At 47.2% G+C, this 26,851-nt stretch overlaps 1 protein-coding gene across 1 annotated transcript in view; it reads right to left on the bottom strand.

The window, feature by feature from the left end:
• The window catches only part of LOC119937589 (protoheme IX farnesyltransferase, mitochondrial), a 127,388-nt gene extending 102,886 nt beyond the window's left edge, over positions 1 to 24,502 (bottom strand). The window contains exons 1-8 of the mRNA XM_038757141.1: positions 24,451 to 24,502; positions 22,757 to 22,812; positions 22,398 to 22,478; positions 15,730 to 15,784; positions 15,304 to 15,450; positions 15,068 to 15,204; positions 13,299 to 13,608; positions 3,312 to 3,436 (exon numbers count right to left, since the gene is read on the bottom strand). Coding sequence (XP_038613069.1) covers positions 3,312 to 3,436; positions 13,299 to 13,608; positions 15,068 to 15,204; positions 15,304 to 15,450; positions 15,730 to 15,784; positions 22,398 to 22,478; positions 22,757 to 22,812; positions 24,451 to 24,502 — 963 coding nt within the window. The remainder of the gene's footprint in view (positions 1 to 3,311; positions 3,437 to 13,298; positions 13,609 to 15,067; positions 15,205 to 15,303; positions 15,451 to 15,729; positions 15,785 to 22,397; positions 22,479 to 22,756; positions 22,813 to 24,450) is intronic.
• Positions 24,503 to 26,851: the final 2,349 nt, after the last annotated feature.

Here is a 26,851-nt window from a genome sequence, read left to right as displayed (position 1 = left end):
TTCTTACTCCCTGCCTAGAAAACCATCTGTACTTCGCTATTTGTCATCATTTAAACGGAAAGGCCGTAAACGGGGTTTTCATTACAGCGGTAAGTTGCATCGAGAGCCTCCTCTTCGTCTAAACAAAAGCCAAATTGGAAATTGTAATCATAAATCCCTCAGTGGTTGGTGCAGCAGCTGGGCGGATTAGAGTACGTCCCTGTCCCTGGCTGGAACCTAAAGGACTTTTGTTAACGCGCCTAATGAAAATCAGTCCGTTGGCTTAAAATACATAAAAAAAATAAAATACATTAAAAAATTTTTTTTTTTAAATATGCTGACTCTTCTAGTACATTTTATTCCGCTTTTCGTGAAAATTACGGGTGTCCCCTAACCTAGAAATACTGGAAAAAAGAAGAAAAAGCCACCGGAGATACGGCAGGGCGGCCTTGCGAAATGCAAATGGAGCCACTGTTGGCAACTGGAAACTATTTTTCTTTTTCTAACGGTATTTCTTAAGTGTGACAGGCACTGTACTAAGCGCTGGGTAAGATAGAAGCTCATCAGGTTGGACGCAGTCCCTGCCCCACATGGGGCTTAACGAACACCATCATTATTATTACCTCATCTGTACACTGGGGATTAAGACTGTAAACCCCACGTGGGACAACCTGATGACCTTGTATCTCCCCCAGCGCTTAGAACAGTGCTTGGCACATAGTAAGCGCTTAATGAATGCCATAAATAAAATAAATAAATAATTAAACAAATACCATCATTACTATTACCTCACCTGTAAATTGGGGATTAAGACTCTTGAGCCCCATGTGGGACAACCTGATTACCCTGGATGTACCCCTGCGCTTAGAGCAGTGCTTTGCACATGGTAAGCGCTTAATAAATGCCATAAATAAAATAAAATAAATAATAAAACAAATACCATCATTACTATTACCTCATCGGTAAACTGGGGATTAAGACTCTGAGCTCCATGCGGGACAAACTGATTACCCTGGACGTACCCCTGCGCTTAGAGCAGTGCTTTGCACATGGTAAGCGCTTAATGAATGCCATAAATAAAATAAAATAAATAAATAATAAAACAAATAACATCATTACTATTACCTCATCTGTAAACTGGGGATTAAGACTTGAGCCCCATGTGGGACAACCTGATTACCCTGCGCTTAGAACAGTGCTTGGCACATAGTAAGTGCTTAACAAATGCCATCATCACCATCATTATTATTACCATTATTACTCCAAGGGTTTGTAGAGTCTTTAACTTTCATTTTCCCCAACTTTTAGGGGCTTAGAAAGGTGGCAGAAGATGGAAAGAGATTCACCCTGAGTCCCCGTGTGAGGACGGAGGGCTACTACTGACAGACTTAGAAATTCCACCTGAAAACACCTCGAAGGAAAAACTAAATGGGAGAATCAACCGGCCTGACGTGCAAAAATCAAATAATAATAATAATAATGATGGCATTTGTTAAGCGCTTACTATGTGCAAAGCACTGTTCTAAGCGCCGGGGAGGATACAAGGTGATCAGGTTGTGCCACGGGGGGGCTCACAGTCTTAATCCCCATTTTACAGATGAGGGAGGGAACTGAGGCCCAGAGAAGTGAAGTGACTTGCCCAAAGTCACACAGCTAATTGGTGGAGCCGGGATTTGAACCCATGACCTCTGACTCCAAAGCCCGGGCTCTTTCCACTGAGCCACGCTGCTTCCCTAGCAGTAAAATGAACTCAAGGGCCATCAAAGGTAATCTAGCCATCATCACCCTCAACGTTAGTACAGTGCTCTGCACACAGTAAGCGCTCAATAAATACGATTGATTGATTGATTGATTGAAAGGGACGCCTGGTCTATGAGCAGGACCACGCCAAAATGGCTTTCTCCAGCTGCCGGGCCTAGCGGCTAGAGCTCAGGCTTGCGAGTCAAAAGGACCTGGGTTCTAATCCTGACTCCGCCACTTGTCTGCTGTAGGACCTCGGGCGAGTCGTTTCATTTCCCTGTACCTCAGTGACCTCATCTGTAAAATGGGGATTAAGACTGCGAGCCCCATCTTGTACTTCCCAAGTGCTTAGTACAGGGCTCTGCACACAGTAAGCGCTCAATAAATACGATTGAATGAATGAATGTGGGACAGGGATCGTGTCCAACCTGATTATCTATCCCAGCTCTTAGTACAGTGCCTGGCACGTGGTAAGCGCTTCAAAACGCCATTAATAACTCACCAAACTGCTACAGCGTACTCAGCAAAAATTCCTTCCCCACGTTTGGTCCCACCATGAAAATTTGTTTGTTTTTTTGTTTTCAAAAACAAAGCAGATTTTCTTTATTCTTCAGTATTTCCTAACGATGGCCTCAGAGCTGCTTCAAAGCCCCGTCCAAGGGCAGAGTCTCCACAGGGAAAACCCGGCCGTGTTTTCCGCCGACAATAATTCCGTCTTCCGCAATTGTCTCACCAACTTGTTTCCTACATTCCAGTTCCTCAGATCGGACGCTGTCCATCTTGCGGGCCGGATCCCTGAATTCGGCCAATTCCCCGCTAGTAATCCTCACCTCGCCTGAACAGACAACTTTTTGCTCCGTTCCCCTCTGCGCAGCATCCCCCTCCATCATCACCGCTACGCTTCCCTCCTCCTCCGTCTCGGAAACACATTATAATGGTTTCCCAAGGATGGGATTCGACCTGTGCCACTGGAAAATCCGGATTCCGCCTCAAGCTACTGAAGCTTGGTGCGGTTAAGATCGCGGGAGTCAGCATAGGCCCTTCCTACTTCAGATGTGGTTAGGACGGTACTAAAGGTGAAACAAAAATTCCCTCGTCGCTTCTGTAGGTCGAGATATATTTGCCACCACAAACTTAGTGAGTTGCTTTCTATGTACTGGTTCAAAATGCGGCCTCTAAACATTTGTAAGCCCTCGATCGGAGGACAAAAGAGAGTGTGTGAACCCTTGGAGGCGATTCGAAGAAGTGTAGGGGGGTTGCCGTCACCCCAAATGACAGGGACAGATCCCAAGGAGCCCATGGAAAGACGCTCAGGGAATGCCCCGCTAGCTGATTTAGATTTCAGGGCACGGAGAAGTGGCGTTCTCTTGTCACCCCCGTTCTCCACTCCATCAGAAAGATGCCTTGATCCTGTCAGGTATTTCTGGGTCTGAAAGGAGCTGTTGTGGAGGGGGAAGGGAGGAAAAAAAAAAAGGGCAAAGAGGGAATGCGAAGGAGGAAGGCCGGGATGTCAGGGGGAGGTAGGGAATGGTGGGGAGGGGGATTTCTCAAGCAGACGAGCCGACACAATCAGGAGGGGGAAACCAACTGACCTGGTTCACGGAGTTGGCGGCGCAAGACGCGAGGCCCGTTCCCACGGAGGCGAGGACAAAACACGTCAGGTCAAAGGGGACCGGAGCCAGGGCGAATCCAGCCGAGGCCGTGCTCACAACCAGCGCTGCAACGGAAGGAGAGCGGAGAAACCCCCCGTCAACACGCGCTTGCAGAACGCGAAAAACCGAGCGCGAGAATCCCGGTGCGGACTCTTTCCATCATCCTCACCTCTGGAGCCCGGGGAGGGAAGGCCGCGTGTCCCGTCGGCACACCGCGGATCGTTTGGGGATGGATTTGCATCCCACTTTAAAAATGAAATACTTAAGGATCGCGCAGATCGAACTGCGCCTTGCTTTAGGACGCTTTGACTCGGTTTCTCCCACCAGCCGGGGTCAGGTGTCGTCTGATTCCAGAGAGACAGTCAGGAGACGAAGCTACAGGAGTCCAATTGCCCCCCTGAGGGTAGCACTGCCCTCCCCATCTACCCCAGAGCGGGACAGGAGATGCCAAGTAGAAAAAGCCCCAGGAAGCGATCGCTACAGGAAATCTGTTAACGGGCCTGATGAAAATCAGTCCGTTGGCCTAAAATAATAATGACAGCATTTATTAAGCGCTTACTATGTGCAAAGCACTGTTCTAAGTGCTGGGGAGGTTACAAGGTGATCGGGTTGTCCCACGGGGGGGCTCACAGTCTTAATCCCCATTTTACAGATGAGGCACTGAGGCACAGAGAAATGACTTGCCCAAAGTCACACAGCTGACAATTTCCAAGCGCTTAAGTACGGTGCTCTGCACGCGGTAAGCACTCAATAAATACGACTGAATGAATGAACAACAGCCCAGCTGATGCAGAAACTGAAAGGAAGCGTGGCTTTTTCCACCTCCAAAGAATAAAAAAATGCTCCTATCCCCCCAAATAAATCAGTTGGCACCATTATTGACCATATCGCTAAGGGCTCTGAACCATGCAAAGTGAACTTAATGACTATATCAAAAGAGGGGGAAAAACGAGGAACGAATTGTTGCGGTTTTGAAATCACGGAAAATCTCCCAGTGCTTTCTCCACCCGACAAATAATGCAATTTTCAGGGACGCGGAGAGGTGAACAGAGTAAGATTCCTCAGTCGACCGCAAATAACTAGATTAATAACCAGGTAATGTTTGTAGGCTAGGAAAAAATGTAATTCTGCCTCCGCGCTTGGACAGTATAACATCACGGCTGCTGGCCTGTCGGAATGAAAAATGCTCAGGAAATGGCTGGAAAAATCAAACAAACAATTTTTCTTGGAAGTGAAAGGTATACGTTAGCATCCAGGACCCACTGACAACGGGCATTATTCAACAGCCCAAGGAGATGCTAAAAAGTGAGCTTTTTCAATTGTTTATTAACTTCACTAGTAAAATACAAAAAGGCGGCGGCAGTATCGGCATTTCTACGCGGGGAAATTGGCAAGGGGATCGTGAATTACATTTCTCCACCAAATGTAATTAAACCGTATCGAAGGTGGCCCTTGGCATTCATTTCCACCAAACACTAAGTCATTCGCCGAGGGAAAAAAGACGGGACAATTAGCAGAGTCCGTGTAACAGTGATCTACGAAATTCACCCCGACGCGGCGACCCCCACGGGGGTCATTAAACTTTCTGTTGATTTCTCGGGATTAATTCCCTTCAGTTATTTCAAAACAAATTTTCAGACTCCCACTCAACGTAGCGGTGGGACACGATTCTTCTTTTTTAATGGTATTTATTAAGTGCTTTCAAAGTGCCAGGCACTGTGATAAGTGCTGGGGGAGATACAAGCTAATCAGGTTAGACACAATTCACGTCTCACCTGGGTTTCCAGTCAATCTCCACTTTGCAGAGGAGGAAACTGAGGCACAGAACAGTGCTTGGCACGTAGTAAGCGCTTAACAAATACCGTCATTATTATTATTATTATTACCTTGAATCTATCCCAGCACTTAGAACAGCGTTTGGCACATAGTAAGTGCTTAACAGATACCATTATTACTGTTACTGTTAGTTGGTGCCGAATTGGACGTTCCAAGCGCTCAGCACAGTGCTCTGCACACTGTAAGTGCTCAATAAATACAACTGAATGGATGAATGAAAAATACCATGAAATAAAAGAACCAAAAACCAACCCTGGGCTAGCGACGAGGCAGTCAGATCTGACCCAATCCCTGCCCGATGAGGGAGAGGGAGAAAGGGTATTATTACATCCACATTCGGCAGAGATTTGCGTCAGGCTATGAGTTCCATGCTCCAGGAGAAAATTCCCAACGAACCGGTTCTCGGCATCAACGGAAGTTATCGATTCTAGCGGGAAGGAGTTCCAGCTTATTACGAATAATGATTACGGTATTTTAAAGCGCTCGCTCTGTGCTAAGCGTGAGTTGGACACAGCCCCTGCCCCACGTGGGGCTCAGTCTCATCCCCGTTTTAGAGATGAGGGAACTGAGGCCCAGTGAAGTGACTTGTCTAGGGTCACACAGCATTCATTCGTTCATTCATTCAATGGTATTTATTGAGCGCTTACTGTGTGCAGAGCACCATACTAAGAGCTTGGGAAGTCCAAGTTGGCAACATATAGAGACGGTCCCTACCCAACAGTGGGCTCACAGTCTAGAAGGGGGAGACAGAGAACAAAACAAAACATATTAACAAAATAAAATAAATAGAATAATATATATGTACAAGTAAAATAAAGAGATTCATTCACTCATTCATTCAATCGTATTTATTGAGTGCTTACTGTGGGCAGAGCACTGTACTAAGCGCTTGGGAAGTCCAAGTTGGCAACATATAGAGACAGTCCCTACCCAACAGCGGGCTCACAGTCTAGAAGGGGGAGACAGACAACAAACCAAAACATATTAACAAAATAAAATAAATAGAATAGATATGTACAAGTAAAATAAATAAATAATCAATCTATCAATCTATCAATCGTATTTATTGAGCGCTTACTGTGTGCACAGCACTGTACTAAGCGCTTGGGAAGTCCAAGTTGGCATCATATAGAGATGGTCCCTACCCAACAGTGGGCTCACAGTCTAGAAGGAGGAGACAGAGAACAAAACATATTAACAAAATAAAATAAATAGAATAGATATGTACAAGTAAAATAGAGTAATAAATATGTACAAACTCCTAGTCGCCTCTGTTTCGTCCAATATTCCAAAGAATTACCGCTCCGGATCCTCTCTGGTTCCCACAGAGAAAACAAGTGGCCCGAATGATGGTGAAAAATCAGCTCCCTTTCGCTGGGACTGGGGCGCAGGGGGAGATCCCGGAAATTGGGAAAAACGGTCCAGGCGGGAGATACGACCCACTTCTTGGGTGTATCGAGCACTGTCGTGTAATCGACCAATCATTCAATCAACCAGTGGAATTTATTGAGCGCTTACGTGCGGGCAGTACTGTCGGATGCTTGGACGAGTACGACAGCGGTGAGAGACGCGTTCCCTGCTCACGAAGGGTTTACCGCACGGAGGCAGACATTACTACAAACAAATTACGGATATGTACGAAGAGGAGGGTGAACGTCAAGTGCTTAAAAGGTTGAGATCCTAGAGCAATTCTCCAATCAATCAATCAATCAATCGTATTTATTGAGCGCTTACTGTGTGCAGAGCACTTTTCCTGCCTCTCTGTCTTATTTTAGATCTAATTATGCCTGGATCTCCTAGTCTCCCTACACCAGTACTGCACTACTGCTCCCCGTCTTGTCTGATCTTTCTTTTCTATTTCGCTTTCGCTCTCCGTTTCCTCTCTCCCCTGCCCTCCCCTCCTCCAATTCTTCTCCATGCCTGGGTGAGGGCAGTCTGAGGAGACGGATCAGTTTTCTAGTGACTAGAAACAGAAGAAAAAAATTAAAAAGCCTCACTGATCTTTCACTGCGTCGTCGGAATCCTATTCTCAAAGAAAAGTCGCCTTAAAATGGTTTAAAACCAAGACCCTGAATACTGAAATAATTATCATTTCTTCCGTTTTAGGTATTCCTAATAATAATGATGGTATCTGTTAAGCGCTCACTATATGTCAAGCACTGCTCTAAGCACTGGGGTAGATGCGGGGTCATCAGGGTGTCCCACACGGGGCTCACGGTCTTCATCACCATTTTCCAGACGAGGGAACTGAGGCCCAGAGAAGTGACTTGCCCAAGGTCACCCGGCATAGCCGGGATTAGAACCCACAACCTCGGACTCCCAAGCCCACGCTGCTTGTGACACCCAGTGGCTTGGCCTTACTTCAATCAATCAATCAATCATTGGTGTTTATTAAGCACTTTCTGTGTGCAGAGCACTATACTGAGCACATGGGAAAATAAAACAGAGTTGCTAGACACATTCCCAACCCCCAAGGAGCTTACGGTCTGGGAAAACGAGTAACCCCAGGAAGAAAATTAAAAACGTGGTTTAACACTGACTTGGATTTCAAAAACGTATTGTAACAAATGTCCTCTTCCAAAGGAGGGGAAAAAAACAACGAACGATAGCTGGCTAAGAGGAAAAGTCTTCTTTCCTCAAACCCCACGCATTCTTTTACTGCAATGCTAAACTGCACATCACCGATGCTCTCTGGATGGCCGATGTGTTTACTTTGTAAATTTAGATTTGTTTTGAGTAGTCTTAACCGGGTTTTAGTGCAGGCTGTGTTTTTATTTTGACATTAAAGAAGAGGACTTTCCAAAAGCATTCCTGGGATCAGAAATGGTAACTTGAAACAAATGTTTGTGTCATTTAATGCAAGAATTAAACTGCAGGATTACCAAAGTGAGCAGCCTGGGAGAGTTCCCCTGCATAGTTGGCTTTTTCATTGTTAGTTTTTGGTCATCATCTTGCTATTATCTGATTTTCTTTCCTGGAGAAGTGAACACTCACTAGGGGAAGTCTATTCATTTGACTCCTCCGAACGCAGCGGGCTGATTTCAATTTATTTTGGCCGGGGGCGGGGGAGAGGGGCCGGGGGGCTCGTAACTGCAGAGACTCCGCTGTGGGAGAACAGACAGTCCGGGTCAAAATCAGCAGCTTCGCGAAACCCGTCGACTGGCCGAGACCTTTTCCAGAGCCCGACGGCCCGGTGGGAAAACGGGAAGTTCTTTCCGGCTAAGGAGCCGATCCCTCCTTTCCGCTCGGGGCGGGGAGTGGACGGGCTAAACGTCTCCGCGATGATGCTAGGTGTCCTTGCGGAGAGAGCCAGTGTCCTTTTACTCAGAAGGATTCAGATTGGGGCGACGGCCGTAGCAGCTGGGGGATTCCCTGCAAAAATACAAGACGGATTTCTGCGGGGGTCACCCCCGCACTCTCTTTGGAAGAAACTAAATTCGGTCTATTTGAAGCTAAGCGAGATGAATCAGGCCGGCCCGAAGGTCTGAGAGCCATCTAAAGCCTCTGGGACGAGGCTTAAGAGAGGAAGGACAGGGAATCATCAGTGCCCGCGTCCCGGATTGCTGAGCTCCCATTCGGCCTAAAGGACGCCGTCACCATAGGGGAGGCTCAGACTCAAACATTTGTATTTGCCGTATATATTAAATATTCAATATTCCGCCCCAAGAGCTCAAAGGGTTCTGTAGACTTTGAAAATTGCCCTAATCTTCCCAATACGGCGAAACGGGAAGGCAGTGATTCTCCTCGTTTCGCATAAGGGATAACAGAAGCCCAAAGAGACAGATCAATTCTGCAGTAGTTCATCCCGATCCGAAGGTCTGTTTGAAATCCCGCTGCCAACATCTGAAGCTTTAGTTTGGTCCCTGGCTTGCGGTGGGTCTTTTAACCACCGTTCCCTCCGCTCGTTTTTCCCCGAAGAGGGCTGACGGACTTGCAGATCCTTTGATGAGCTCTATATGGTCCCAGGAGGAGATCTATAGGGGAGAGACGGATCCAAAATGCCGACGTTTCGGGAATTGCGTGCGTCCTGGGCTCCCTGACTCCTTAATGCACTTTCTCTAGGATGCTCGAAGAGAAGCAGGGAAAGAGTAAGGGCCTCGGTGACAGAGGAACGTTGGCTCTGCCACTTGTCGGCTGTGTGACCCTGGGTAAGTCACTTCACCTCAGTTCCCTCATCTGTAAAATAGGAATTCTTCATAATAATAACAATAATGGTATTTGTTAAGCACTTCTATGTACCAGGTATCGTACTAAATGCTGGGGAGGATACAAGCAAATTGAGTTGGACACAGTCCCTATCCCGCGTGGGGCTCACGGTCTCAATCCCCGTTTTACAGATGAGGTAACTGTAAGTGACTTCACCTCTACCGCTCCTCAGTCCCCTAAGCCGGAGAATGGGTGTGAAATGAGAAAAGGGGAGACTCAAAGCTGCAAAATCTCTCGGAAACAGTTACGAAAGGAGGCGAAAACGGAAACTACTGACGAAAACTGAGATTTTGGCCATCTCCACTCTCCAGCGGCTGTCCATCCACCTCCGCGTCCAACAGAAACTCCTTGCCGTTGGCTTTAAAACACTCAATCGGCTCGCCCCTTCTCCCTCACCTCACTGATCTCCTACTCCGCACACTCCGCTCCTCTAAAGCCAGCTTACTCCCTATATCCCGATCCCATCTATCTCACTGCCGACCCCTTTCCCGCATCCTTCCCCTAGCCTGGAATTCCCTCCTCCTCCATATACAGACCACCTTCAAAGCATTATTAAGGTCACGTCGTATCCAAGAGGACTTCTCCGACTTTAACCTGGGTCGTTCTCCCTTCTGGCTCGACCTCACATTTGGATGCGTGACCTCTGGACAAACATCCGCCATCCACCCCACTCCCAACCCCACAGCACTTCCGTACGTATCTTTAATTTGCAGACCATCGATTACTTATTTGCTCCTATTAATGCCTGTCTCCCGCCTCTCAGCATTAAGAAATCGACATCAGGGACCCCCGCCACGCTTTTCCCTTTAAATGAGAGCTCAAGAGCGTAGATGCTGAAATACCTATCTTCAACTCCAGCGGGTTGACTTTTCCGGGAGAAGTTCTGTGAACCTTTCTAAATTCAGGCTGATTTCTCTTTTCTCACCCCCGGCCGCGGCCTGAGGCTCAGCATCCCGTGTACCAAAGCGCGGGGGGACTAACTCTATTTAATCATCCGAGGAGTGGAGAAGAAAAGTCTAACGGCGAGAGATTCCACCGTATCCCCTAATATGCCCGAGACTATAGTGGGTAACGGACCGTGCCCATAAACAGTTTGAAAATTGCATTTAATTCAACTTTTAAATAACAAGCCGGCGAGGACTCTGAGATACCTAGAGTGGTTCTTCCCTAACGCCCTACGCTTCTGGCATTACTCTTTCGGCTAACGCTTCCCCACACGCAGCGCCTTATAGCAGAGGCTATCGAGCCACATTGAGACCCTAAAGGACGCGTAAAAACTGGCAACTTCGGATTTGCAGACCGACACCATTACCAGAAGTGAAAAATGGAATACGGGTCAGCGCCTTTAAAGCATCCCCCGTTCAAAAGGCATCTTTTGGGCGTTACCTTGGCAACCCCCTCGCATGCATTTGGTTCGCATTTAGAGTTGGAATCCTAAAAAGGGAAAGGAAAACCCTTTTATCCGGTTAAACACAAGCAGCTTTCATTTCTCTGAGGTAATCTATGCAACGTCAAGTGGGAATTCACTGCCGGAACGGGAAAAGTCCTGAATTATGAAATTATAAAAGAGGAAAACGAATAAAACGAAGAACACCTTAATCGTCATCCCCGATATCCCCGCTTCCCTATTTCTCCATCATGCTTTCGGTTCTCTCTTTAAATAAAGGTCAAAGCTGAATAAACCCGTGCCGATTAACCTGAAAGTTGCTTCAGGGAGACTGGAACTTTTCAAGGTTAATAGCTAAAACCCGGCTGTTCACACATCCAGGAGAGAGGCAGAGAGGAGGCTAGCAGAAGGAAACAGGTAAATTTTATTTCCCATTTTGAATCGCGTTCACCCAACTCACTTCTCATTTCAAACCTTTTCTGTTTATCACCAGCTGGGCGGACAAAGGCCAAATCGAAGACGGAGGCGATTTTTCCCCAAGATATTCAGGGAGTCGAGGAAGGAATCCGTTAGGAAGGGTTGGGCCTAGGCTTTTCGGGGTCCTCTGTAACGATGTAGCCGGCACATCTCTGTCCCCTCAGGATAATCCTTCTTCCACTCATTCCTTAAGTCATATTTATCGAGCGCTTACTGCGCTGTACTAAGCGCTTGGGAAGTCCAAGTCGGCAACGTACAGAGACGGTCCCTACCCGACAACGGGCTCACAGTCTGGAGGTTATATATATTATTCACATTATATTACATATGGATCACAATTATATCACATATCCATTCACATACACATAGACATTTAGACGTGTGTGCTTGTCTCTCTGTCACAAAAACACCCCCCCACACAAAGAAGCACTTTCCCAATCTTAGAGAGAGAGAAGGGAATCAACTGACACTGGGTTCCGGGATTTGCGATGAAGAATTCCACTCGCTCCAAGAAAACAGTCCATCATTACGTTATAAATTAAGCGTTTACTATGTGGTAAGCACCGGGTTAAATCCTGAGAAAGATTCAAGTTAATTTCCTTGACGCACTAAACGGAAGGTGAAAGGTGCCTGCTTTTTGTTACGCTGTCCCCACCCAAGCGCTTAGTACAGTGTCTTGCTCACAGTCGCTCAGTGGAAAGAGGCCGGGCTTTGGAGTTGGAGGTCACGGGTTCGAATCCCGGCTGTGTGACTCTGGGCAAGTCACTTCCCTTCTCCGGGCCTCGGTTCCCTCATCTGGAAAATGGGGATGAAGCCTGTGAAGCCCCCGGGGGACAACCTGATTGCCTCGTACCCCCCAGCGATTCGAACGGTGCTCTGCACATAGTAAGCGCTTAATAAATGCTGTCATTATTACTACTACTATTATTATTATTATAAATCGGACTGCACGAAAGGACGATTGAATGCCCTAAGTGGCACGCCCTCGAGAGAGTAGATTATGTCTTCACCCCAGGGGGAAGAAGAGGGCCAAAGAGACGGAGAATTTAGGTGACTGGCCCAAGGTCACAGAGCGGACAAGTGGCGGAGCCGTGATTAGAACCCAAGACCTCGGGCCTGCTGCCTGTCCACCTGGGCACGCTGCCTCTCTGCCCTCCCTTTCCGAAGCTCCTCTGGGACGGTTTTCTCCCGCCTCTTGCCCTAAATCCCGGCTCCGCCAATTGTCAGCTGTGTGATTCTGGGCAAGTCACTTAACTTCTCTGTGCCTCAGTTCCCTCATCTGGAAAATGGGGATCATCATCATCATCAATCGTATTTATTGAGCGCTTACTATGTGCAGAGCACTGTATTAAGCGCTTGGGAAGTACAAATTGGCAACATATAGAGACAGTCCCTACCCAACAGTGGGCTCACAGTCTAAAAGGGGGAGACAGAGAACAAAACCAAACATACTAACAAAATAAAATAAATAGGATAGATATGTACAAGTAAAATAAGTAAATAAATAAATAGAGTAATAAATATGTACAAACATATATACATATATACAGGTGCTGTGGGGAAGGGAAGGAGGTAAGATGGGGGGGATGGAGAGGGGGACGAGGGGGAGACTCGTCCCATGTGGGACAACCTGATCACCTTGTAACCTCCCCAGTGCTTAGAACAGTGCTCTGCACATAGTAAGCGCTTAATAAATGCCATTATTATTATTATTCTTATTTTGTGGCATCCCCCGCTCCACCCAAGCTCTTTCCACCCAAGGCCTCGGTCCCGCCAGGAGTCTGAGCCGTTCCTTAGTAGCGCCCCGTTTAACGCCCCCTGAAACGCCCAATTCGGCTCCGATCCCAGCCAGGGCAAGACGCAGGCAGAAGCCGGGGAGCACGGCCGAGAGAGGAGAGACCGCTTCGGTAAAACCCTTCCCTTTCGCTCGCATCCGAGGCCAGCGTCGCCCCCGGCTTCCTCGGAAACAAAGGCGGGCACAGAGTAGCTATTCCGCTCCCCGAAAAGATTTCCACAAATACCTGTGAGTTTGATTTTGGACAAGCGGGCTAGGATTCCCGGTAAGTCATCCGGCCGGAGCCTCATCTCCTTCCACTGCTTCTCCTCCTCGGCGGTCTGCCCCGTTTCCGCCGACGCATCCGCCTTTAATCCTCTCGCTTCCTCTGCGGCCGGCGTTTCGGACACGGGCGGGTAGAGCGGCGAAACCGGCCCGAGCTCGTGGAGGACCGTTTTGGATCGTCCCGGAGGGGTCTTCTCCAGGAAAGGGGCGGTCGCCGGTTCCGGCTTGGGTTTTGCTCGTTGGCTGAGGTCTTTATTCATCTGGGTCACGTACTGGATGGGGAAAGGCGGGGAGAAGTTACACGCCGAGAAACTCCCGGGCTCCTCTCGAGTCCGAAAAAGATCGACGCGAAGGCGATTTAAAGCCTTGGGCTTTAAGGACTGACATTCGATTTGTACTTCCCAAGCGCTCAGTACAGTGCTCTGCACACAGTAAGCGCTCAGTAAATACGATTGAATGAATGACTGAATTTGCTGATGACTGAGCCCCCCTTTTCCTCAGCCACCTCACCCCGTCGCCCCGACATCCTCCCTTTATTCTACCCCCTACCCTCAGCACGTGTCAATGATAATAATAATAATAATAATGGCATTTATTAAGCGCTTATTATGTGCAAAGCACCGTTCTAAGTGCTGATATGTACATGCACATATACATATGTATATGTACCTATGTATCATGCATATGTACCTATCTAAAATTCTATTTATTTATAGCAATGCCTGTTTACTTGCTTTGATCAATCAATCGTATTTATTGAGTGCTTACTGGGTGCAGAGCACTGTACTAAGCGCTTGGGAAGTACAAGTTGGCAACATATGTGTACATATAGATGTGTACATATCTATAATTCTATTTATTTATACTGATGCTATTGATGCCAGTTGACCTGTTTCAAAGTCTGTCTCCCCCCTTCTCAACTGTGAGCCCGTCGTGGGCAGGGATCGCCTCTCTCTGTTGCCGAACTGCACCTCCCAAGCGCTTAGTACAGTGCTCTGCACACATTAAGCGCTCAATAAATACGACCGACTGAATGAACGAACACCCGCTCTCCAACCCGGAGCCCTCTTTCCAGCATCACACAAAACGGGACCCCTGGATGCGGACAACTTTTCCAATATCTAAGAAATCACACGTCCAAAGGAAAGGGAAACGTCCTATCACCCAAGGAGAAAAGGGAGGCCAACGGGAAATGCTGAATATACGATCGATCGATCGATCGTATTTATAGAGCGCTTACTACGCGCAGGGCACTGCACTAAGCGCTTGCAGACACATTTCCCGTCCATAACAATATGACACTTTCTGGCCAGACTCCACCTCACCAATTCCTCTTCTTAGGTTACGTTCCTCCAGTGGGAAAGGAAACGGACCGCCCTCTTCCCAGCGCTAAAGTCCGGGAGTGGCACTTTTCTTGCAAATGCGACTAAAGATGATCATTTCCGGATGGGCCGCTGAAATATTTGCCTACACGCCTCCCGCGCTCCATCCGGCCATCCGGGTTGGAAAGCCGAAGCCGGCTTTCAAAGAGAAACGGAACTCCTCCGCTTTCGGCTGAGGCGACCCGACGCGGGAGGTTACCGTTTCGGGACGAATCGCCGCAGCGGAGGCCAAATGCGAGTTTGAGAGGCTTCTCCGGACTCTAGCCGCTTATAAATTGGGATCTTTATATGATTCCACCCCACGGGGAAAACAGATGTGCCCGGCGGAGTCGAGAAGGCCTCGACTTACCACGCGTTTGAGGAAGCTGAAGTGCTGAAATGTGATCCTCTGCTTATTAACGTTCCTAAGAAGATGCACGAACCGGAGCGGTGGCGTCTGCCCCACGGCTCTTCTTTCGGGGGGCCGGGAGCGCAGTCCTACCCACCCTGTGGAGGAGAGAGGAAGAGGGAAGAGGGGGGAGAGTGATTGTCTGGCGGATTTGAGGAGGGAGGGCGTTCCAGGCCGGACAGGCGAGACTGGGATACGGTGGGAATCCCCCAAAGCCGCCTCGGCCCGTTCGGTCTCCTTGTCGAACCATCGCTCGATCCGCAGATCCACCCCGTCTCCAACCAACGTGATTCCCTCGCTCCACCGACCCGCCGTCAACCTTTTCCTCCCCTCTCGCGCGGGAGCTGGCGGAAATCCGGACGCCGGGCCAAAGTCGCCCCTCAATCAATCAATCGTATTTATTGAGCGCTTACTGTGGGCAGAGCACTGTACTAAGCGCTTGGGAAGTACAAGTTGGCAACATATAGAGACGGTCCCTACCCAACAGCGGGCTCACAGTCTAAAAGGGGGAGACAGAGAACAAAACCAAACATACTAACAAAATAAAATAAATAGAATAGATATGTACAAGTAAAATAGAGTAATAAATATGTACAAACATATATACATATACACACACACACCGGCCCGTCCAAAATTCCACCTCGCCCGCTTCAACTGTGCCCTCTTCTCCTTACCCTGCAACAATAGTAGCGAAGCAGTGTGGCCTAGTGGAAGGACCTGGGTTCTAATCCCGGCTCCGCCACTTCCCCGTTGCGGGGTTTTAAGCCCCCTAACTTCTCCGTGCCTCAGGAGCTGCTCCTGTGAAATGGGGAGTGAGGTCGCGAGGCCCAGGCGGGACACGGACTGTGTTCCTAGCTTGTACCGACCCCACCGTTTAGTACAGTGCCTGGGGCACAGAGAAGACTTAAGAAACACTTATGAAAAAGATAGCACAGAAAAAAATAAACCAGAAATTTCTCCAGCCCGCATCCGTCAGGATGCGGATTTTTAACTCCTTTCCTGAGAGACCCGTGGCCCGACGTCCCCCACTTCTCGCCCCAGGGACGATGCCGGCATTTCTTCCAGGAAATCGAAATCGTTACCCTCTCCCCCGTTCTTCTCCGGTCCCGTTCTCCTCCTGCCCCCCTTGGATTCGCCTATCATCCCCAGCAGTATGACAACTTGTACTTCCCAAGCGCTTAGTCCAGTGCTCTGCACACAGTAAGCGCTCAATAAATACGATTGAATGAATGAATGAATGAAGACGGGATGAGCCTCTCGGATGCTATTCCCTCCCTCCGGACACCTTATCGAAACAATCGCCCCCCTCCCTGACCGTCGCTTCCCAAAGGCTCCTTCCCCAAGGCTTTCAAACACGCTCACTTCGTGCCCTACCCTAGAAAAAGCCCCTCCGGTTACTGCCCCAAATCCCTCCTATCATTCCTCTCCAAAGTCTCCTACACCCCAATCGGCCCACTTCGCTCCCCTAAAGCCGGTACAGTTGCCGAACCCCCATCTTGCCCGGCCCATTCCCTCTCTGGCCTGGAATTCTTCTCCCCGGCTTCCAAACTCTCCCAAAATCACCCCAATCCCAAGATGCCTCCCCTAAGACCTCATCCGCCCAGCGCCATAGTAAGCGCTTAACAAATGCCGTCATTATTTTACTATTATTATTATTATTATTATTATTATTATTATTATTATTATTATTATTATCTGCCCGTTTGCCCTGGCCTCCCCTCTGCATTATCCAAACTCCCGGCTGTGTGTGATTCTCTCCACACCCCGCAGCACTTATGTCCGAATTCTTCCACTCCCTTCTCTGGGCCTCAGTTCCCTCCTCTGTAAAATGGGAGTGAAGCCTGGGAGCCCCTCGGGGGACAATCGGATCACCTTGGATCTACTCCGGCGCTTAGCACAGAGCTTGGCACATAGTAAATGCCTAATAAATACCATTATTATGAGTATTATTATTATGGACAACCTGATGACCTTGGGTCTACTTTGGCGCTTGGCACGGAGCTTGGCACATAGTAAGCGCCTAACAAATACCATTATTATTTTTATTACTATTACGGACAACCTGATGACCTTGGGTCTAGTGCAGCGCTTGGCACATAGTAAGCGCCTACCAAATACCATTATTATGAGTATTATTATTATGGACAACCTGATGACCTTGGGTCTACTTCAGCGCTTGGCAAAGAGCTTGGCACATAGTAAGCACCTAACAAATACCATTATTATCAGCATTATTATTACCATTATGGACAACCTGATCACCTTGGGTCTACTTCAGCGCTTGGCACATAGTAAGCGCCTAACAAATACCATTATTATGAGTATTATTATTATGGACAACCTGATGACCTTGGGTCTACTACAGTGCTTGGCACAGAGCGTGGCACATAGTAAGCACCTAACAAATCCCATTATTATGAATATTATTATTATGGACAACCTGATGACCTTGGGTCTACTACAGTGCTTGGCACAGAGCGTGGCACACAGTAAGCGCCTAACAAATCCCATTATTATCAGTATTATTACGGAAAACCTGGTGACCTCGGACCCACTTCAGCGCTGAGCACAGTGCTTGGCACATACTAAGCGCCTAACAAACACCATGATTATTTTTATTACTATTATGGACAACCTGATGACCTTGGGTCTAGTGCAGGGCTCGGCACATAGTAAGCGCCTAACAAATCCCATTATCATCAGTATTATCACGGACAACCTGATGACCTCGGGTCTACTGCAGGGCTTGGCACATAGTAAGCGCCTAACAAATCCCATTATTATCAGTATTATTACGGACAACCTGAAGACCTTGGGTCTACAGCAGGGCTTGGCACATAGTAAGCACCTAACAAATCCCATTATTATCAGCATTATTACGGACAACCTGGTGACCTCGGACCCACTTCAGCGCTGAGCACGGTGCTCGGCACATACTAAGCACCTAACAAACACCATGATTATTTTTATTACTATTATGAACAACCTGATGACCTTGGGCCTAACAAATCTCATCATTATCAGTATTATTAGGGACAACCTGACGACCTTGGGTCTACAGCAGGGCTTGGCACATAGTAAGCGCCTAACAAATCCCATCATTATCAGCATTATTACGGACAACCTGACGGCCTTGGGTCTACAGCAGGGCTCGGCACATAGTAAGCGCCTAACAAATCCCATTATCATCAGTACTATCACGGACAACCTGATGACCTCGGGTCTACTGCAGGGCTTGGCACATAGTAGGCGCCTAACACATCCCATTATTATCGGTATTATTACGCACAACCTGACGGCCTTGGGTCTACAGCAGAGCTTGGCACATAGTAAGCGCCTAACAAATACCATTATTATCAGTACTATTACGGACAACCTGACGGCCTTGAGTCTACTGCAGGGCTCGGCACATAGTAAGCGCCTAACAAATCCCATTATCATCAGTATTATTACGGACAACCTGGTGACCTCGGACCCACTTCAGCGCTGAGCACGGTGCTCGGCACATACTAAGCGCCTAACAAACACCATGCTTATTTTTATTACTATTATGGACAACCTGATGACCTTGGGCCTACAGCACGGCTCGGCACATAGTAAGCGCCTAACAAATACCATTATTATCAGTATTATTACGGACAACCTGGTGACCTCGGACCCACTTCAGCGCTGAGCACGGTGCTCGGCACATACTAGGTGCCTAACAAACACCATGATTATTTTTATTACTATTATGAACAACCTGATGACCTTGGGCCTAACGAATCTCATCATTATCAGTATTATTAGGGACAACCTGACGACCTTGGGTCTACAGCAGGGCTCGGCACATACTAAGCGCCTAACAAACACCATGATTATTTTTATTACTATTATGGAAAACCTGACGACCTTGGGTCTATTGCAGGGCCTGGCACATGGTAAGCGCCTAACAAATCCCATTATTATCAGTATTATTACGGACAACCTGACGACCTTGGGTCTACAGCAGGGCTTGGCACATAGTAAGTGCCTAACAAATCTCATCATTATCAGTATTATTATGGACAATCTGAAGGCCTTGGGTCTACAGCAGAGCATGGCACATAGTAAGCACCTAACAAATCCCATTATCATCAGTACTATTACGCACAACCTGACGGCCTTGGGTCTACTGCAGGGCCTGGCACATAGTAAGCGCCTAACACATCCCATTATTATCAGTATTATTACGCACAACCTGACGGCCTTGGGTCTACAGCAGAGCTTGGCACATAGTAAGCGCCTAACAAATACCATTATTATCAGTACTATTACGGACAACCTGACGGCCTTGAGTCTACTGCAGGGCTTGGCACATAGTAAGCGCCTAACAAATCCCATTATCATCAGTATTATTACGGACAACCTGACGACCTTGGGTCCACAGCAGGGCTTGGAACATAGTAAGCGCCTAACAAATCTCATCATTATCAGTATTACTATGGACAGCCTGACGGCCTTGGGTCTACAGCAGAGCTTGGCACATAGTAAGCGCCTAACAAATCCCATTATCATCAGTACTATTACGCACAACCTGACGGCCTTGGGTCTACTGCAGGGCCTGGCACATAGTAAGCGCCTAACACGTCCCATTATTATCGGTATTATTACGCACAACCTGACGGCCTTGGGTCTACAGCAGAGCTTGGCACATAGTAAGCGCCTAACAAATACCATTATTATCAGTACTATTACGGACAACCTGACGGCCTTGAGTCTACTGCAGGGCTTGGCACATAGTAAGCGCCTAACACATCCCATTATTATCAGTATTATTACGCACAACCTGACGGCCTTGGGTCTACAGCAGAGCTTGGCACATAGTAAGCGCCTAACAAATACCATTATTATCAGTACTATTACGGACAACCTGACGGCCTTGAGTCTACTGCAGGGCTTGGCACATAGTAAGCGCCTAACAAATCCCATTATCATCAGTATTATTACGGACAACCTGGTGACCTCGGACCCACTTCAGCGCTGAGCACGGTGCTCGGCACATACTAAGCGCCTAACAAACACCATGATTATTTTTATTACTACTATGGACAACCTGATGACCTTGGGTCTACTGCAGGGCTCGGCACATAGTAAGCGCCTAACAAATCCCATTATTATCAGTATTATTACAGACAACCTGGTGACCCCGGACCCACTTCAGCGCTGAGCACGGTGCTCGGCACATACTAAGCGCCTAACAAACACCATGATTATTTTTATTACTATTATGGACAACCTGACGACCTTGGGTCTACTGCAGGGCCTGGCACATAGTAGGCGCCTAACAAATACCATTATTATCAGTATTATTACAGACAACCTGATGGCCCTGGGTCTACAGCAGGGCTTGGCACATAGTAAACGCTTAACAAATCCCATCATTATCAGCATTATTACGGACAACCTGACGACCTTGGGTCTACAGCAGGGCTTGGCACATAGTAAGCGCCTAACAAATCTCATCATTATCAGTATTATTATGGACAACCTGACGACCTTGGGTGTACTGCAGGGCCTGGCACATAGTAAGCGCCTAACAAATCCCATTATCACCAGTATTATTACGCACAACCTGACGGCCTTGGGCCTACTGCAGGGCTTGGCACATAGTAAGCGCCTAACAAATCTTACCATTACCAGTATTATTATGGACAACCTGACGACCTTGGGTCTACAACAGAGCTTGGCACATAGTAAGTGCCTAACAGATACCATTATTATTAGCATTATTACAGACAACCTGATGGCCTTGGGTCTACCGCAGGGTTGGTACATAGTAAGCGCCTAACAAATACCGCTATTATCAGTATTATTATGGACAACCTGGTGACCTTGGGTCTACTGCAGCGCTCAGCACATAGTAAGCGCCCAACAAATCCCATTATTATTAGCATTATTACGGACAACCTGATGACCTTGGGTCTACTTCAGTGCTTGGCCACATACTAAGCGCCTAACAAATACCACGATTATTTTTATTACTATTACGGACAACCTGACGGCCTTGGGCCTACAGCAGGGCCTGGCACATAGTAAGCGCCTAACAAATCCCATTATTATCAGTATTATTACGCACAACCTGAAGGCCTTGGGTCTACAGCAGAGCTTGGCACATAGTAAGCGCCTAACAAATACCATTATTATCAGTACTATTACGGACAACCTGACGGCCTTGAGTCTACTGCAGGGCTTGGCACATAGTAAGCGCCTAACAAATCCCATTATCATCAGTATTATTACGGACAACCTGACGACCTTGGGTCCACAGCAGGGCTTGGAACATAGTAAGCGCCTAACAAATCTCATCATTATCAGTATTATTACGGACAACCTGACGACCTTGGGTCTACAGCAGGGCTTGGCACATAGTAAGCACCTAACAAATCCCATTATCATCAGTATTATTAGGGACAACCTGACGGCCTTGGGTCTACAGCAGGGCTTGGCACATAGTAAGCGCCTAACAAATCTCATCATTACCAGTATTATTATGGACAACCTGATGACCCTGGGTCTACTGCAGGGCCTGGCACATAGTAAGTGCCTAACAAATACCACTATTATCAGCATTATTACGGACAACCTGATGGCCTGGGGTCTACAGCAGGGCTTGGCACATAGTAAGCGCCTAAAAAATCCCATTATTATCAGTATTATTACGGACAACCTGAAGGCCTTGGGTCTACAGCAGAGCTTGGCACATAGTAAGCGCCTAACAAATCCCATTATTATCAGTATTATTATGGACAACCTGACGACCTTGGGTGTACTGCAGGGCCCGGCACATAGTAAGCGCCTAACAAATCCCATCATTATCAGCATTATTACGGACAACCTGACGGCCTTGGGTCTACGGCAGGGCTTGGCACGTAGTAAGCGCCTAACAAATCCCATTGTTATCAGTATTATTACGGACAAATTGATGACCTTGGGTCTACTTCAGCGCCTGGCCACATAGTAAGCGCCTAACAAATACCACGATTATTTTTATTACTATTACGGCCAAGCTGACGGCCTTGGGCCTACTGCCCCTTTTCGACTGTGAGCCCACTGTTGGGTAGGGACTGTCTCTATGTGATGCCAACTTGTACTTCCCAAGCGCTTAGTACAGTGCTCTGCACATAGTAAGCGCTCAATAAATACGATTGATTGATTGATTGATTGCAGGGCTCGGCACGTAGTAAGCGCCTAGGAAACGCCATTATTATCAGTACTGTGGTGATCATTAGGGCCAACCTGACGCCCTCGGCTCCACTTGGGCGCTTACCCGGTAGTGAGCGCCCAGCAACGGCCATGGACCTCGGCTATGTCGGTCGTAAGGCGGGGTGGCCTTGGGCCGGTCGTTTCCCTTCCCGGGGAGGGGGGCAGAGCGCTCGGCACACGGTGAGAGACAGACGGACAACGGGAGGGGGAAAAAAAAGGGGGGGAAAGAGGGGGCCGGGGGGGTCAGGGGTCACGGCCCGGGGTCAAAGGTCAGGGTTACCTGAGGCGAGGCAGCGGCGCGCGGCGGGCCGGGCGGCCATGGCCCCCCCCCCCGTGTCACCGCCCGCCGGGGGCCGCCATCTTGGCCTCGACCTCTGACCCCCCCGGCCCGCCCCGCCCGGGGAACTACTTCCGGTGCGTCACTTCCGGCGGCCTTTGCCCGCCCGCCTCAGGTGACTGAGGCAGCCGCTCCGACGGGCCTGAGGCGTAAGGACCCGCCCTCGGGCGCCTTCGTTCCTTCTCTCATTCTTACCATCATTTATTCGATTTCACAAGATTATAACATATCATATTATCTATCATATCGTATCATATTACATTATACCGTGCTCGAAGCGGAAGGATCCGTTCTTGGGCGCCTTCATTCCTTCTCTCATGCTTACCATCATCTATTCCATTTGACAAGATGATAGCATATCTTATATCATATATCATATCGTATCATATCACATTATACCATGCCCGAAGCAGAAGGATCCGCCCTTGGGCGCCTTCATTCCTTCTCTCATGCTTACCATCATCTATTCCATTTGACAAGATGATAGCATAGCATATTATCTATCATATCGTATCATATCACATTATACCGTGCCCGAAGCAGAAGGATCCGTTCTTGGGCGCCTTCATTCCTTCTCTCATGCTTACCATCATCTATTCCATTTGACAAGATGATAGCATATCATATAGCATATATCATATCATATCATATCACGTTATGCCGTGCCCAAAGCGGAAGGACCCGCCCTTGGGCGCCTTCATTCCTTCTCTCATACTTACCATCATCTATTCCATTTGACAAGATTATAGCATAGCATATCATAGCATATCATATATCATATCACGTTATACCGTGCCCGAAGCAGAAGGACCCACCCTTGGGCGCCTTCGTTCCTTCTCTCATTCTTACCATCATTTATTCGATTTCACAATATTATAACATATCATATTATCTATCATATCGTATCATATTACATTATACCGTGCCCGAAGCGGAAGGATCCGTTCTTGGGCGCCTTCATTCCTTCTCTCATGCTTACCATCATCTATTCCATTTCACAAGATGATAGCATAGCATAGCATAGCATATCACCTCCTCCAGGAGGCCTTCCCAGACTGAGCCCCTTCCTTCCTCTCCCCCTCGTCCCCCTCTCCATCCCCCCCATCTTACCTCCTTCCCTTCCCCACAACACCTGTATATATGGTTGTGCATATTTATTACTCTATTTATTTATTTATTTATTTTACTTGTACATATCTATCCTATTCATTTTATTTTGTTAGTATGTTTGGTTTTGTTCTCTGTCTCCCCCTTTTAGACTGGGAGCCCACTGTTGGGTAGGGACCGTCTCTAGATGTTGCCAATTTGTACTTCCCAAGCGCTTAGTACGGTGCTCTGCACATAGTAAGCGCTCAAGAAATACGATCGATGATGATGATGATGATATCATCATATCGTATCATATTACGTTATACCGTGCCCAAAGCGGAAGGATCCGTTCTTGGGCGCCTTCATTCCTTCTCTCATGCTTACCATCATCTATTCCACTTGACAAGATCATAGCATATCATATATCATATCATATATCATATCACATTATACCGTGCCCGAAGCGGAAGGACCCGCCCCTGGGCTCCTTCATTCCTTCTCTCATTCTTATCACCATCTATTCGATTTTACAATATCATATCGTATCATATCACGTTATACCGTTCCCGAAGCGGAAGGATCCGTTCTTGGGCTTCTTCATTCCTTCTCTCACGCTTACCATCATCTATTCCATTTCACAAGATGATAGCATATCATATCATATATCATATCGTATCATATCACGTTATACCGTGCCCGAAGCGGAAGGATCCGTTCTTGGGCGCCTTCATTCCTTCCGTCATGCTTACCATCATCTATTCCATTTGACAAGATCATAGCATATCATATATATCATATCACGTTATACCGTGCCCGAACTGGAAGGACCCACCCTTGGGCGCCTTCATGCCTTCTCTCATGCTTACCATCATCTATTCCATTTGACAAGATTATAGCATATCATATTATATATCATATCGTGCCATATTACATTGTACCATGCCCGAAGCGGAAGGATCCGTTCTTGGGCTTCTTCATTCCTTCTCTCATGCTTACCATCATCTATTCCATTTGACAAGATTATAGCATAGCATAGCATATATCATATCACGTTATACCGTGCCCGAAGCAGAAGGACCCGCCCTTGGGTGCCTTCATTCCTTCTCTCACGCTTACCATCATCTATTCCATTTGACAAGATTATAGCATAGCATAGCATATATCATATCATATATCATACCACGTTATACCGTGCCCGAAGTGGAAGGACCCACCCTTGGGCGCCTTCGTTCCTTCTCTCATGCTTACCATCATCTATTCCATTTGACAAGATTATAGCATAGCATATATCATATATCATATCACATTATACAGTGCCCGAAGTGGAAGGATCCGTTCTTGGGCGCCTTCATTCCTTCTCTCATTCTTACCATCATCTATTCCATTTGACAAGATTATAGCATAGCATAGCATATATCATATCATATCATATCACGTTATACCGTGCCCGAAGTGAAAGGATCCGTTCTTGGGCTTCTTCATTCCTTCTCTCATGCTTACCATCATCTATTCCATTTGACAAGATTATAGCATAGCATATCATATATCATATCATATCATATCACGTTATACAGTGCCCGACATGGAAGGATCCGTTCTTGGGCACCTTCATTCCTTCTCTCATTCTTACCATCATCTATTCCATTTGACAAGATTATAGCATATCATATCATATCACCTCCTCCAGGAGGCCTTCCCAGACTGAGCCCCTTCCTTCCTCTCCCCCTCGTCCCCCTCTCCATCCCCCCCATCTTACCTCCTTCCCTTCCCCACAGCACCTGTATATATGGTTGTACATATTTATTACTCTATTTATTTATTTTACTTGTACATATCTATCCTATTTATTTTATTTTGTTAGTATGTTTGGTTTTGTTCTCTGTCTCCCCCTTTTAGACTGGGAGCCCACTGTTGGGTAGGGACTGTCTCTATATGTTGCCAATTTGTACTTCCCAAGCGCTTAGTACAGTGCTCTGCACATAGTAAGCGCTCAATAAATACGATTGATGATGATGATGATGATATCATCATATCGCATCATATTACGTTATACCGTGCCTGAAGCGAAAGGATCCGTTCTTGGGCGCCTTCATTCCTTCTCTCATGCTTACCATCATCTATTCCATTTGACAAGATTATATCATAGCATATCATATCATATATATCATATCACGTTATACCGTGCCCGAAGCGGAAGGACCTGCCCCTGGGCTCCTTCATTCCTTCTCTCCTTCTTATCACCATCTATTCTATTTTACAATATTATATCGTATCATATCATGTTACGTTATACCGTGCCCGAAGCGGAAGGACCCGCCCTTGGGCGCCTTCATTCCTTCTCTCATGCTTACCATCATCTATTCCATTTGACAAGATTATAGCATATCATAGCATATATCATATCGTATTATATCACGTTATGCCGTGCCCAAAGCGGAAGGACCCGCCCTTGGGCGCCTTCATTCCTTCTCTCACGCTTACCATCATCTATTCCATTTGACAAGATGATAGCATATCATATCATATATAGCATATCGTATCATATTACATTATACCATGCCCGAAGCGGAAGGATCCGCCCTTGGGCGCCTTCATTCCTTCTCTCACGCTTACCATCATCTATTCGATTTGACAAGATGATAGCATATCATATCATATATCATATCGTATCATATTACATTAAACCGTGCCCGAAGCGGAAGGATCCGTTCTTGGGCTCCATCATTCCTTCTCTCCTTCTTAGCATCATCTATTCAATTTGACAATATTATAGCATAGCATATCATATATCATATCGTATCATATCACATTATACCGTGCCCGAAGCAGAAGGATCCGTTCTTGGGTGCCTTCATTCCTTCTCTCATTCTTAGCATCATTTATTCGATTTGACAATATCATATCATATCATATTATGTTATGCCGTGCCTGAAGCGGAAGGACCCGCCCTTGGGCTTCCTCATTCCTTCTCTCATTCTTACCATCATCTATTCGATTTGACAATATTATAGCATATCATATCATATCGTATGATATTACGTTATACCGTGCCCGAAGCGGAAGGATCCGTTCTTGGGCGCCTTCATTCCTTC

Source organism: Tachyglossus aculeatus, chromosome 15 (assembly GCF_015852505.1).
Source record: "Tachyglossus aculeatus isolate mTacAcu1 chromosome 15, mTacAcu1.pri, whole genome shotgun sequence".
Lineage (NCBI taxonomy): Eukaryota > Metazoa > Chordata > Mammalia > Monotremata > Tachyglossidae > Tachyglossus > Tachyglossus aculeatus.
This window is presented reverse-complemented; position numbering and strand designations above follow the sequence as displayed.